Here is a 15709-nt window from a genome sequence, read left to right as displayed (position 1 = left end):
TGATGTTTATTGTCTTCTATTGACTATATTAGAAGTTAATGAATATGCTATTCTTCAAAGTCGAACTTGTTCTTAGGTTACAACTACACAATACTATATCCTGCTAACGTCTGAAGATAAAATGAGAGTAAACCATATGATGATATCACCCGTTTGTTAATAAATGTGATCATGGAAAGTAATTGTTTCAATTTTTTAATTTATTTATCTTTAACAGCAAGTAAATAAGATACTTTCATCATATTTAGTTTTTACATATATTTTCACTATTTTAATCTACCTCATTAGAGTCTCAAAGTACTTGAGAAAAATCGATGTTTTAAGTAATAACGACAATCAAATTTTAAGCTGTAGGTTTAATACATATAACAATTTATAGCATAAGAAAAATAACATGCTTGTAAAAATGCAGAGAATGATTTTAACGAGTTTCATGATAATCTGAAAATATTAAATGGCCGTTACTCATATTCTGGGTTCCTGGACTCAATCCAATCCATCAGAACTTGCTCATGTTAGACTACATTGGGGCATTTACCTGTGCACGGACAGGCTATCACATAAAACTGAACTTCCAAATTTTATTATGCTTTTTGAATTGCAACCCAGAGGAGGAAGTCTGTTTCACATTTCCAGAATTTACAATCCACAGGGAAATGATCATTCTTACATAGATATGAAGCTAAACCGAATGTTCGAATTCCAAAACATGACAACAGAAAAATTTCTTCCCCAACCCACTCTTGTAAAACAAAATCACAATTCGTAAAGCCCCGTTCTACTAGTCTTCATCCTGAAGCTAACCAAAGACATCTATTTTACTAGTACTATTTATATGTCTACAAGAAATTTTGGTAGTTTCAAAAGACCAACATACAACATATACCACCTAAAATGCTTCTGTCTCATTCAGATTTATAATTGTCCTGTTCATTATATGATCTTCCATTCCGCGCTGCACCATTTGTCGAATCTTCCTTCAGCTAAATCAATTCACAAAAGGACAATGAAGTGGGGAAAAAGATCAGTCATTTATTGTATAGTATACTAAACAAAATGAAAAATGTGGAAGGTGTTTGAGCAAAATGGAAATGCTCTTAAGCTAATTAAAGCCACAACAGGCAAATCACGGTTCTCAATGACAATGCTTAATAAACTTACCTTTTGAAGTATCTTCTTCTGATACCGAAAACCCTGTGACATAAACAAAGCAAAATCATTGCAAATCAATTTCACATGTGGAGAAAATTACACAGATATTTATGTTAAGCAGAAGAATTTCAGAATCATGATCTAACCTTGTCTGTTCCATAGATGTAATCACAATATGTGAAAACTGATGCAAAATTGCTCTGGCTTTGTCCTCCAACATAATGATGGTAATCGTGATGCTCAGCGCCACCATAAAATGGAATATATTTTGTGGGATTCCAGGGGAAGTCATACCTGACATATGATAAGTAAAGCAATCAAACATAAAAGTTGGGTACCAAATTTCAATGCAGAAACTGGAGAAGAATGGTGAGTAGATATCTATCTAATGAAAAAGAGGGGGTTTGATCATGCTGATGTTTATCAATGGTCACCGAATATTAAATCCTACAGACAAGATTGGCAATTATTTCAAATTCAAGTTGCAAGCACGGCCTGGACATTCCACCAGATATAATCACTATTTTAAAGACAATCCACCAGATATAAGCACGGCCTCAGCAAGACTATCACTAACCAAATATAATAAGACAATCTATTGATATAAACAATTACTGCATCAATATTTTGAGCCTACAATTTTTACATTCAATTGTATTATGTATAAAAAATTATAGCAATTAACTGTAGAAGCGAATTAAAGGAATTGGTTAGACTACCATTTTTGACATTCAACTATATTATGTATATGTACATAACACATGTATATGTATAAGCTAAAATACATTTTACATCCTTTATCTTTTTCCTAATAATCATTTTGGTCCTTTATCTTTTCCAAGTGAGTAAACTTTTGTCCTTTTCTCACAGCATATGAACTCAAAAAATGTTGACTTAGCAATGGTTGTATAAGGTGGCATACTTAGTGTCCCAACTCCCAACTGTCATCCAAAATCCCTAAATTGTCCTTCAAATTTTTTTTCTTCAACAAAATCACAAAGTAAAGACACAATAATCTAAATACGGCTATCAACCATTTAAAGACAATTTAAACGGGACAACATTTGCCAAGTTAGCATTTTTTTTGTTTCCATTTCATATTTAACTTATTATGAGAAAAGGATTAACAATGATCGATTTTGAAAAGATAAAGGACAAAAATGAATCTTAAGACCGAAATGAATATTAGGTAAAAGATAAAGGACAATAAAATATTTCAGCCATATGTGTAAGTGTGTGTGTATGTATGTATGTGAATATGAAGTGAGATGGCAAACAGAGAGATTCATAGTTAAGAGCAACTTCTGTCTTAGACTGTCAGAGCCAAAGCTTGTAAAAAGTTTCTACACCCTTGAGACAGAAAATGCCGGAAAGATTTACGTCTTGGTGTAGTCAAGAACAATATATGCACTACAGCATAAACTTTCAAAGGTTTGTCCAGGAATATTTTTAATTGGACTTCTTGTTACTTGTTTGATTAATTATAAAATACATTAAGTGTTCTAAAAAGAGGCAACCTTCAACAAAATTCTGTTTCCAACAGAGCCCCCCACCCCCCCAAGATCATAAACAGGTTTCTTCTAAGGCACCGAACTTTCAGCATAAAGTAATAGTATTACGTCCAATTGTTTGAATGGGTGAACCGACAATAATTCTGCATTTGGCTGCAAATTGATGGATCAAATTTATTGACATTCTTACGCTGATAGTATTTTTGTAAACACTAGCATTTTCCGTGTCAGAAAATTGAAGCATCACAACCTCATACAAGCAAGGTTGTTAAAGTGGCAAGTTAACTCATTCCCAACCGCAATTGCAACTGTATCAGCTGCAATTATTATCCCTAATAATCTTACTAAGAAACACAGATCACACAGTAACTCAATGAAAGTTTAATAAAATAATACACAAAAAAATCAAAGGAGTAAAAGGTGTGTGCAACTATAGATCTCACTCAGACCCCATAAAAGCAAAAAGCAACCCACTATTACAGATCCTTGAGATCCAAAGCACTTTCCAAAAGGACATTCATTACGGTTTGGTCAAAAAAATATCAACAAAAAAAGGAAAATGACAGAAAGTGGTACCCGCTGTGTGTATCAATGGCTTCAACTTGGCGCAATGCAATCCACAACCAAAATGTAATCATGTGACCAGGAACCATAGCCGGTCCAAGAAAAGACGGAATCCCCAAAATCAAGATCTCCGCCCAATGTGCATAAGGCGCCGCAAATCCAATTGGAGCTTGATATTCATGATGAACTCGATGAATCTTCTCATAACCCCATTTATTATGCAGAAATCTATGGATCCAGTAATTCGTATAATCCTCCACCAAAAAATACACTAATAATTGCGATAATATCTCAAATCCAGACGGTAACGGTAACCCCGTCCTAATTCCAATCATCTACAATAAACAAAACACAAAATTATAACTGTAACTAAAACGGTAATTTAACTAATTTAATTGTGATTGTGATTGTGATTACCTTGATGGAAGGATAAGAAACGAGTTGAAGAGGACCAACAACAAGGAAGAACATTTTCAAGACATCTTTATAGCAATTAAGCATTTCATGGAGAGATAAACGAACTTTGGGCTGGATCTTGTACTCATCGAAAGGGTATAAGCGTTTGATTTCAAGAAAAACGAGTGGAAGAGGAACGAGGGAGAAGATGAGGAAGAGGAAGAGAATGTTATGACAGAAGAGAAAGTAATCGGATTTGGTAGCGGAGTAGTTGAACCATAGGGTTTCGGCGAAGGTGAGATTGCGACCGAGAGAGATCTCGGCGTCGTGGAGAGATTGGTAAGGGATCATCGTCGCCGGCGCCGGAGAAAAGAAACCCTAGAGAGAGAGAGAGATTGCCGGCGGCGGGAGAGGGAGAATGACGTGTAATGTAGAGAGAGTGTGTATGGTGGATGATGCGCTGGATTGGATGGATGGTTTGTCTGTTAACGCAAACAAGCGGTATATTTTGCGGGAATTTTTTAAAAACGGACACGACTCTTATTTATAGACTTTTAGACCAGACTGGATATTGCGTATTTTTCACTGTCTAAACTATTTTTGGGAGAGACGGAGGGACCAACGTCAACAGAACAAAACAAACATTTTGCATTATTTCAAAAACAAAAACATTTTGTAATAATAATAACGGTTAAATATATTTTTGGTCCCTATAAAATTGCGACCTTCTAAGTTTAGTCCTTACTTAATTTTAATAGCTTTTTTAATCCCTAAAAAAAATTTTACTTATAATTTTAGTCCCTGCTAAAATAAATTTTGTTTAATTATCCTTAAACTCTAAAAAATTTTAACGATTTTTTTTATACAAGTTTAGAACACTATGAAAGGTTCATTTACTAAAATCTATAATTTTTTAACATGAAATAAATTAAATATGAATTTTTTAAAACAACAAAAGTTTAAGATATAAGTAACAAAAATATGGACGTAGAAATCAAATTTTTGCGATATTTTTTTTGGAGGACCTTTTAATAACGTTCTTAACACGCCTGTAAAAAATTGTTGAAAAACTTAAGAGTTTAAGCATAAATTAAACAAATTTGGATTGAGTACATAAATTTTTTGTAGGGATTAAAAAAGCTATTAAAATTAAGTAAGAACTAAACTTACAAAGTCGCAATTTTGTAGGGACCAAAAACATAATTAACCCTAATAATAATCACTTGTATAACTATTAGGGTCATGGTAACCGGTGCCACAGGGCATTGGTTAAGCATACTAAAAAAGGAAATTATTACTATAAAAGAAAACTGTTTGACTTTTTATAAATTAATTACACAATTTCAATGCATTAACTACTATATAATTCTTGTAAAAAAAAAACTGCTATATAATTTACTTTTTAGTATGTTTAATCAGTGTCCCGATGACACCGGTTAGCATTTCCCTAACTATTCTACTACCACACTTATCATATTATTTTATAATAGAACCTCTTAATCTTTAGTTGCAGTTGTACTTTGTTGTTAATTTATTAAATTAAGCACTTTAATATCTAAGTTAATGGGAGTATTATTTTTGCATTTTTTTTCATCAACTAACGTGAAAGACGGACATTAAAATGGTAAAAAATAATTAAATAGAGATAAAATTGAAAGAAAAATATGGTACCAAAACACAATATTGTTTATATGAGATCAAAATAAGATTTTTTTTTATATTGACCAATATTGTTCTTATTCATTGTGATTGTTTCTTCTATTTTGTGGATTGTTTTTATTTTAATGAGACTCTTTTTTGGTAAACTAAATGTATTCTTCGCATGCATTTGTAAAGATTAATTCCTTCAAGGTATTGAGATCCATTTAAGATATTAGATATTGTGATAGTCATAAGGGTCCCAAGTATATATCATTTGTGTCACAATTTTTTGGTTGATTTAATTAGATTCAGCGGGAGTTTGTTTTAGATTCTTCTAGAAAAAAATCTATTTTAAAAAAAAAATATTATTTTTGTCATTTTTAAGTGTTATAAAAAAGAAAATATTTTGACTCTAAAATGAAAAACTATTAGGATATCTTTTCCTAAAATCTAATTTTTATCAAAAATAAAGAGGTAACACATAAACTAGTTAAAAATGATTTTTTGGGTAGCAAATAGTTAAAAATGATTTTTTTGGGTAGCAAATAAACACAAATAACTTCAGATTTTTTTAAAAATAAAATCTCTAGATTTTTCTAACATAAAATCAATTTTTATAAATAATATAATTAAAGTAATATAATATTTTGAATGAAGGATAAAAATGAAAGAAGATGTTCAACCCAAAATAAATAACCCCCTTTATTTTTTTTGAAGGAAAATAACCCCCTTTATATATATTTTTTTTACCTCCTTTATATATTGTTAGAGATATAATTTTTAAAAATGCTGGAAAAAATTGAATGGTTTATAAATATAAAGAAAAAGGCAAAAGTATTCACATTCAACTACTCTCTCAAATATAAGGAAAGTTTAATTTTTTAAATTCATTGAAAAATTAATGTATCTGAACTATAATATACTCAAATTAAATATAATTGAGGATATTAGAAAATTTGAGTATATAAACTTTTGAGTATATTTAATTTTTTAGAAAATTTAATATTATAATTGAGAGTGTGTTTTTGAGTATATTTAAAAAATTTAATTTATTTAAATAAATTTAAAAAATGAGATTGGATGGTGGAGCAATACATTTCTAAATTTAACGTCACAGCATGTATATTTTTAACATAATTATATTCCTTCATATTTATGATAAATTGGCAAAGTAAAATCAAAAGCATGTATTGGACCCAAAAAAAAAAATCACAAGCATGTCATTCTCTTTTTCCCCTAAATGATAAAAACAAAAAACATTGCCATAATGGACATCCTATTTTTTTTTTTTTTTGAAAGAACAATGGACATCCTATGTTGAAATGTTGAAATACATTAATTTTAGATGGATATATAATTGCAAAACAGAATATTACATTACCAAGTAAAGTGTCTTGTAAGTACATCTTATCTTACCTTATATTATCAATAAAAAGACTACATAGACATAATGATACGTTTGGACGCAAGTTTAAATCTGCATTTTTCCACTTTTCCGTATTTAGTGTTAGAACACTCTGCATCAACAACTTAATTGATCTAACATTCATTTACTTGAATCAATTTATATTAGGGAAAAATATGAAATTTCACAAAGAAACTTTATTGAAAAGAATTGCTTAAAATTGAAAGCCCACACTTGTTATTTCATTGGCTTATTGATAAGTGTGAGAATAGGTGTCGAGTTAGGCTCTTTAAGGTTTAAGTCTGGTCTACAGTCTGTCATATATTTATTTTTTAAGTTTGAGTCTCACCTTTTGAAAACCTAATCTTTAAATAAGTAAAATATATAATCTAAATTTGAATAACTAATAAATCAATGTGAACATGGATGGATCCAATTATGCATCCAGTATATACACTATTGATTTCTCCATATGTTTGTTGGAACTCCACCGCAATATCATGAACATAATTGTTTACCAAATTCGAGAGTTTATCTCCAATGGATAAGAAAACATGAGCATGTCCATATCCTTCCAAAGAACTCACACCATATATTTGATACTAATCTCCATTATTCAACATCACATGAAAATTGTTTATACGTAATTGTTTGCCAAATCCCAGTGAGCTTTTCTCCAATATCATCATGTAAATTAATCTCTTAAAAGAAATCAACTCAGTTAATTGTATATTTGATATGAAATGGTTAATCTGGTATTGTTGTTTAAAAAAATAATGGTCAAAATCAACTATAGACATTCTGATATATATCTTTCGGCAGCTCATCATGTCATATAACCTAATGAAAAATAATTACAACTGCGCAGTAGCTTGTAGAAACTCATGCCAAATGAGGTCATCACCCACTCCCTGGGGGATCCAATTTATAAAGTACAACTGTTGTGCATAATATATCCTTTTGACTCTTGCCTCTTAAGATCAATTAGGACGAAAGAGGATATCAAAAATCCTTATATATATAATTAGGCATGTCCTTGCTGCTGGTCATCGTTTGAAAACAAGTACCTCCATGACGCTTGTTGGACGAGCCAATGATACACATATTTGGTTATATGATTATACCAAAAAAATAAGTATAATTTTTTAAAATATTTGATAAACTGCAGTACACAGCTCTGATGATATTTTTCATGGTAAGGAGGTATGACATAGAGCAATCCTGGAGCATGCTTAATTATATATATATCAACAACTAGCTTTGCAACCTTCTCTTTTAATCATACGTTCCTTCACGCTCTTACGTACTTAATTATTTCACATAGCATATTGCAAAGGTTAAATGTCTTTGATTACACATCTCTTTATCTCTTCGTGATTAATTATGACACTTTTATTCCACCTAGTTATATCTTCCGTTACCTTCATCGTAATAACCGTAGATATTAATTGCAATACTTAGTCGTAGAAATGCACGGTTATACTTAATTTCCAATCATATTTTGCATACATCACCATAGCTTGTTGTACCTGATTATCGGTGGCACTGGCAATGGCAATGATAATTAATTGAAGACCCTTAGCTTGCTACTCACTCCATCTTTTTATAAGCATTTTCATTTTTTAAACTCAAACAAAATTGATGCTTGTAAAAAAATGAGGGAAGCTTAGGAGTAATCAATTAAGGGATAGAACACATGTTAAAAAATTTAATAGCAAAACTTGTGTTTGAATTTCCAAAGCAATATTTTGATATTTAGTTTACTAACATCTTATGACATTTCTCTTAACTAAAATACTTTATTGGTGAGATTTAGTTTCCCTCTCCTTTGTCGTCAATCTTTTTCTTCTTTCAGTTTTCTTTATGGATTATTATCATTAACAAATCAATTACCTCAACCCATTTGGTTGGTCTAGTGGTGAATAAAGATTATCATGAATAAGGATTATCAAGAACTACAAACTTTTGACAATATAAAGATTCGCAGCATAACTACAATCGCAATCTCAATCTGTACGGTAATGTACATTATTGTCGACTCCATCGTAAAGTATATTGTAGAGGATCCATGTTCCTAGCTAGTTTCACCGGGCATTCTAGCTATATGAGCAGTTATATAGGTACTCTAAGCTATATCTGACTTTATATACAGGAAAAAGATGGGTGGCACTTTGGTGACATTAATGTCACCGTGCCATTGCATCTAGGCCACACATTGCCATTGCCATTGCATCTGGACCACACAACACATCTAATGTCACCCAATGTGTGGCTCAGATTTAATGTCACCGTGACATTAATGTCACACAAGTATTTCCCGAAAAAGATGGGATGGGTGTGGGTCAAAGGCCAAAAGCATGGGATACTCATACTTTGAGGCTGAGATAAATATGATTGACTCTCTGCCCCCACTAATCATCAATTAGTTGAGTGGTCTATGCGGTGAGGATGATGTTGATGGGTGTAAATGATTTGGTGCATAGACTAAAATAACCACTGTTTTAAAAGATAGATTCTCAAACTGTTGCAAGTCATGTGCTTTTGATCCTATTTGTAGCTTGATGTTAAATATTGATATAATTGATTGATAATGTAGCATCACATAGACATAGGAATAGGATCTTCAATGTAGTGTGAAGTGTAAACTGATTAATTTGCATGCGGAATTGAATTAAGCATGCATCGAGTATCATATCATGTGTGGCCTACAAATTTGAACATAGCAATGCAACTGTTATAATCGTCATGCTGGATTTCTCAAAAAAAGAAGCTTTAAACGATGACGGATCAGTCCATTCATTAGAAACTACAATGCTTATAATGATTAATTTGCTTAGTTGCATATTGTACGGTTATCTCTTTTTGATAATTTTGTCTAAGGTTAATGAATCTTACCATCACTCACTTTGAAATATATCAAGAACTTTTATGTTTTTTTTTTTTTTTTTGAGAGAAGAACTTTTATTATTTTTTGACCAAAGTTGACCGGGTCAATAATTCTAGTTGATTTGATTTTGATTAATTTACCCGGTTACATCACATAAAGAGAAAGTATACCTAGGAATTGCCTTCATATCCTTGACCACAAGGAATCAATGGTATTAAAAACTTAACGTCGCATGACACAGTCATACACAGTTTGGGATGTTTTTGCCAAAACAATTAATAACGATAAGGGAAATAGACAAAAACATTTGGTGATGACGGTTAAATGTTGCCATCTTGTTTAAGGGTGGACAGGTTTACTTGTCTACTATCAAAGATTGAGAAGTTGGTTATATATCACATGCTTAGTTACATTTCCATATCTCATCTGTAACTTGTCTTTTTATTAAGTTAGTGATTTGTTTGTGAGTGTTGTGAATTCGAATCTTAAATAAAAAAGAAGTAGTAATCAAATCAAAGTAGTTTCAAGCAACAACAACATATATACTTAGATCTAAGTGTGAAGAAAAACCACAAAAATAAAAGAGTGGAGAAAATTAACACACAAATCTTTATTTATCTAGATCGGACCATATGTCATACATTTGGAGTGGGGTGAGGATCTCTCCAATCCACTAAGAAATAAGTGATATAAAGAGGTTACAAGAAATTAGATTTCAAGTTCACAAAGAACAACTCTAATTACTACTCATTTTTCAAGTCACTCAATCCCATTATATCCTAAGAGAATACAAGAGATTTTTTTTGTTAATATTTTCCCAAATCACATTACCCAAGGTTTTTGTGAAGTATTTCCAAACCCAAAAATCTCAACCAAAGACACTCAACTCTTAACCTCTAAGTTCCCTAAAAGTTTTCTCTTTGGTTTGACAGGATTCTATCTCTTGAAGCAACCCAAAAAATGATGAATGAAGGCATATATAGTACCTAGGCCCACACAAAATCTTGTCACGATTTGCCTAGATCGTGTTGTAATCTGAAACCAGTGGCGGAGCCAAGATTATTGTAAAGCCCAGGCGAAAAAATTTTGCAACACATTTATAGGGTTTACATAAGAAATTGCAAGCAAATAATAAAAAAAACTAAAGAAATTGTCCAATTTATAGGGGTTTATACTAAAAATTCATAGGGATTTACATAATAAATTGAAAAAAAATTGGGCTGGAGCCCGGGCGACTACCCAGGGTCTATGTCTGAAACCGTACATTGTATTATTGTAAAGCCCAGGCGAAAAAATTTTGCAACACATTTATAGGGTTTACATAAGAAATTGCAAGCAAATAATAAAAAAAACTAAAGAAATTGTCCAATTTATAGGGGTTTATACTAAAAATTCATAGGGATTTACATAATAAATTGAAAAAAAATTGGGCTGGAGCCCGGGCGACTACCCAGGGTCTATGTCTGAAACCGTACATTGTATTATTGTACCATTGTCTTCAATTGCGCCATGATTGCATGAAATCGCGCCGTGATTTTTTATGAGCCAAGCCAATCTTCTACACCCAAATCGTGCCACAATAGTTATGACAGTTGTCACAAAGTTAGTTTTTTTTTTTCTTTTTTAGTAAGTTTGTTATTCGTCTTAGTTAGTTGATTTACCGTTGTGCCTAAAGTTTAGAGTGATGCTAAATATTACTAAGGATTTGAGACACGAAAGGCAAGAACAGATATGTGGAACATTCTAAAGGACTCAAAACTCTAATCTCCATGTTTAATGGAAATCATGCGGTCATGGGTGGATGTAAAATCAACGGACCATAATCATTCTTTTCTTTTGTTATTTATTCTTTCCTAATAACCGACGTTAGCCTAAAGTGTAGATCTCATTGGTAACTCAATTGAATCTCATAGCACATATTCATCCATCTCTCCACTAAATATATTTGTTTCTTTTTTCAAGAGCTGATTTTTGAACAACTACATTCAAGACAACCTTACAATCATGTATACCATTTTGTCTGTGTGTAAATGATGTGCATGCAAGTCATGGTCGGTCAAAAAAATATTAAAAAAACGAAAAATCGTATCGCATCGTATAAATACACGTTGTCAATTGTCTTATTGGTGGCTCACAAATCATTTCTCTTCCTTTTCTCACATTTTTCTTCTATGGATTGTGAAGTTCGATCGGTTCAATATGAGTAAAACGCAGAAGAAAGCATAGGCCATGTAATCGTTAATGATGTCTCCAAACTTGAAATAATATGTTTATGGATGCCATCCACAACCATCTTGAAGTCTATTTCAAAGATAAAATAAAAGTCTAGACCTAAAGGATTCACCTCATATAGTTAACTAGTCTCCATTCGCCCTAATTAAGTTTTCATTCGACCTAAACTAAAAAAATAATAGTTGTTGCAAATTTTTAGAATAATTTTTTTTCTTCATCTTCTTCTGGTTTTCTTTACCGTAATGGATTGTTACTGTTAACAAATGAATTACCTCAATCCATTTGAGTTGGTCTAGTGATGAATAAAAATGGTCATTAATAAGGATTATCAAGAACTGCAATCTTTTATATAGATTTTATTGAAAAAAAGTATACATCGATCATAATTTTGAATTGTTGCACGTAATATATAACATTTTGGGGTGTCTACTAAATGGCATCTCTTTCAAAAAAAAAATAAATGGCATCTCAACTGTATTGATTATATTTCTCGCTATATAAAGATTTGCAGCATAACTACAATCACAATCACAATATCAATATGTAATTGTAATGTACATTATTGTTTTCGGTGGAAGGGAGTGGGTTGGGAGTGTATCTCTCTAGAGAGAACCCATCACAACATAATCTAACGTTCTATTAATAGTCAACTCCTTCATATCGTCTATTGTAGAGGATCCGAGTTCCTAGCTAGTTTTAGTAGGCCAAAATATTTGTAAACGTAAATAACATCTTAGTGCATTTGATATTCCAGTGAGTTGAAGTCAATCACGCTGATCAGTGGCAGAGATAGTGGTGGCCTTTAGATGCCATGGTCTCCCCCACATTTTCAATAATTTTTTTATATGCTACGATTAGCTATATTGAAATGTTTAGTGAGATATATATTAGGTCATGGTCCCCAAATTAATCTAATTAATATGTTTTTTTTTACTAAAAAATGTAAAAAATAAAATAAAAATTACCATGTTACTAGATTCATTGGCAACTAGTAATATTATTAGTTTTATACTTTATTGTACTCTAGTTAATATTTTGATATTTCATTGCATTCAGGCGACAATGTTGCGATCTTTGCTCATTTGACATTGTACTCAAGTTATATAGTGTGTTGCTTTCGGACAACCACCTAGAATTCACATTATTCCGTATTTGGTCTATATCATAGAGATTCGATAAAGTATTATGTTGGTTGTAGAGGTCTAACTCAGCCTTCTCCTTTTATCTGAGCTTGAGACTGATAAGTGTTTAAAGGTGATATATTTCATATAGGAGTTTAGGCATTTTAGTGACTTGTTTTGCAAGATTCTCTATGGAAAACTCCAAATATTGTGTTAATATGTCATTTATGCTTTTGAGCCTTATTCTACTCTTTTTGTGCAGGAAAATACAAGCAAGGAGTAAGAAAAGTCAAAATTCAAGGAAGCCACGCCATTAGCGTGTCCTACGCTATTAGCGTGAGGAAGAAAAGCCCAAGGTCAGAAGGGTACGCCAATGGCGCACCTGGAGCGTGAATCTGGAGCACTTGTGAAGAACGCGCCATTAGCGTAAGCTACGCTATTAGCGTAATCACTCCAGAAAGGTACGCTAATAGCATACCTGGAGTGTAGCAGGCCATGAAGAACCACGCCATTAGCGTGAGATACGCTATTAGCGTAATGAGTCCAGAAAGCTACGCCATTAGCGTGGATGGAGCGTAGAAGCAGGGCAAGGCCAACGTGGCAGCAGCCCATTGGCCAGATTATAGGCCGACTTACCACGCTATTAGCGTGGCAGGCGCTATTAGCGTAGGTACAAAAACACAGGCCCATATAAATAGCATTCTTACCTCTCTTTTAGGTCATTCACTATTCCATTGATATTTTTATACATTCTAAGAGAGAGGTCAGAGCTATTTCCAAGAGAGAAACACAAAGCAAGTGATTAAGGAGTAGATTCAACCCTAGATTCATTGAGACATCAAGGATCTTGGCATGAAATCTTCATCTTTCCTTCATTCCTTGCATTAGTTTACATGTCTATGTGTAACTATCACCTTCTTTGTAGTGTTGAGGTAACAATCAAGCTATTATGTAATCTTTTGATCTTTTAATACATAAGGTTCTAGCTTAATGATTCAATATTGTTGTTATTCTTGCTTTTAATGCTTTCAAAGAGATTCAAGACGATTTGGACACGAACTCTTGAATCTAGAATTAGAATACCAATCTATCTTATGTTATATCACTCTTGACAAGTTTGTAAACCTTTGATAATTACTTTTAATCAAGATTTTAATGCTTTCGGATACTTAATCAGGCTGGACACTGTCGATTAAGTTATCCGATCGACTTTGTTATCGTTTAAGGGATTTGGACACGAATGTTTAAACGCTAACTTAGAAATAACGATGTCGCTTTGGACACGAAGGATGTTGTAGAAATGATTGTAATAATATTGGTTATAAAGCTAGAGTCTATTAATCGATCGAGAGATTGCTGCTGTTATGCTTGCTCGTTATCTTATACCGCAAGCGAAATAGTTCGATCTCTTCTCGTGTTTACTTTATTGTCATTTATGGATATAGTGTTACAAACAAACATTTTATAAATGATACCTTAATGTGAAAAATTGTGAAAACGCTTATGATATAACGCAACTCCCTGTGGAAAACGATCCTATATATACTCACGTGTACATAGTTATATGACATGTAGAAAAACTACATCAAAATGGCGCCGTTGCCGGGGAGTAACGGAAATTTTTATCATAAGTATTGAAACAATTTTGTCATGTTAAGTCAAATTTTGCACAAAATTCTTTCATGCATATACATATATCATTCATTATTTTTTTATGCTAACCATCTGGTATAGTCTTGGTGAACTTTGTTTATGCGAGGTACCGTTGCTAAAGAAGACCTACAATTTGATCCTGAGATTGAGAAAACTGCTAGGTTACTTAGGAAGCAAGCAAAGGAAGCTAGGAGATTAGCCAGGCTGGCTCAGCCGGAATCTTTACTTTTTATTCCTTCTCCTTCCGGTTCGGTGCATACTATTTCACTTAGTGGTTCTTCACACTCGTCTGAACTATCATCTCCAAGGAGTGAACCAGAAGTAGTCATGGCTAATGAAGGTGAAAATGATGCTCTACCAATGTGGGTTAGTCCGAGGAGGCTAGCTAATCTTGGAAATCAAAATGCCAAATCAATTGAGCTGAAGTCGGGGTTGATAAACTTGATAACTCATAACCAGTTTACCGGTATGGATCATGAGGATCCATATAGACATTTAACCAACTTCTATGGTATCGCCGGGACACTTGGTTTGAAGGAAGATGAGGAAGAGGGTATGTTTGTGAAATTGTTTCCTCATTTTTTAATCGGGAAGGCAAAGGAGTGGTATATTGATCAACCAACTTCTTTGATGGAAAACTGGGCTGAGCTAGAGAAAGCGTTTCAAGAAAGATTCTTTCCAGAGGATAGGCATCTTGAGGCTAAAACATCAATTACAACTTTTGCTCAAGGCCAAAGTGAGTCTCTTTGTGAAGCTTGGGAGCGCTATAAATCATTGCTAAGGAATTGTCCAAAGCGTGGTTTTGATAGCCAAATGCAACTGTATCTTTTTCGTTAAGGGCTTCAAGACATGTCCAAGACGATGCTAGATGCAAGTGCTGGAGGTTCTATTGCTATGAAAAATCCAGCTGATGCTGTCAAAATCATTAACCAAATGGCTCTCAACACAAGAAAATCTTCTCACAACCGGAATCCGCAACAAAGGAAAGCTGGTATCCTTGAACTAGAAGCAAATGATGCGGTATTGGCTCAAAATAAGCTTCTCACTCAACAAATAGAAGCTATGCAAAAGGAGATGAGAGCTATGCCAAAACAAATTCTTGAATCTCTCAAGCAAGAAGGAGGAACCGCTCAAGTCAATACTTGTG

At 32.8% G+C, this 15709-nt stretch overlaps 1 protein-coding gene across 1 annotated transcript; it reads right to left on the bottom strand.

The window, feature by feature from the left end:
- Positions 1-561: 561 nt before the first annotated feature.
- Positions 562-4138, bottom strand: LOC146901514 (methylsterol monooxygenase 1-1-like). The gene is made up of 5 exons (XM_085731995.1): positions 3645-4138; positions 3240-3562; positions 1299-1446; positions 1162-1194; positions 562-983 (listed from the first exon to the last, which is right to left on the bottom strand). Exons 1-5 carry the CDS (start codon positions 3972-3974, stop codon positions 906-908), a joined length of 912 nt encoding a protein of 303 aa, XP_085588121.1. The 5' UTR covers positions 3975-4138; the 3' UTR covers positions 562-905.
- Positions 4139-15709: the final 11571 nt, after the last annotated feature.

The sequence above is a fragment of the Medicago sativa genome, chromosome 8 (genome assembly GCF_051527215.1).
Source record: "Medicago sativa cultivar Bolivia chromosome 8, Bolivia_mono, whole genome shotgun sequence".
NCBI lineage: Eukaryota > Viridiplantae > Streptophyta > Magnoliopsida > Fabales > Fabaceae > Medicago > Medicago sativa.
The sequence above is the reverse complement of the archived record's forward strand: the minus strand, read 5'-3'. Positions and strand labels throughout refer to the sequence as shown.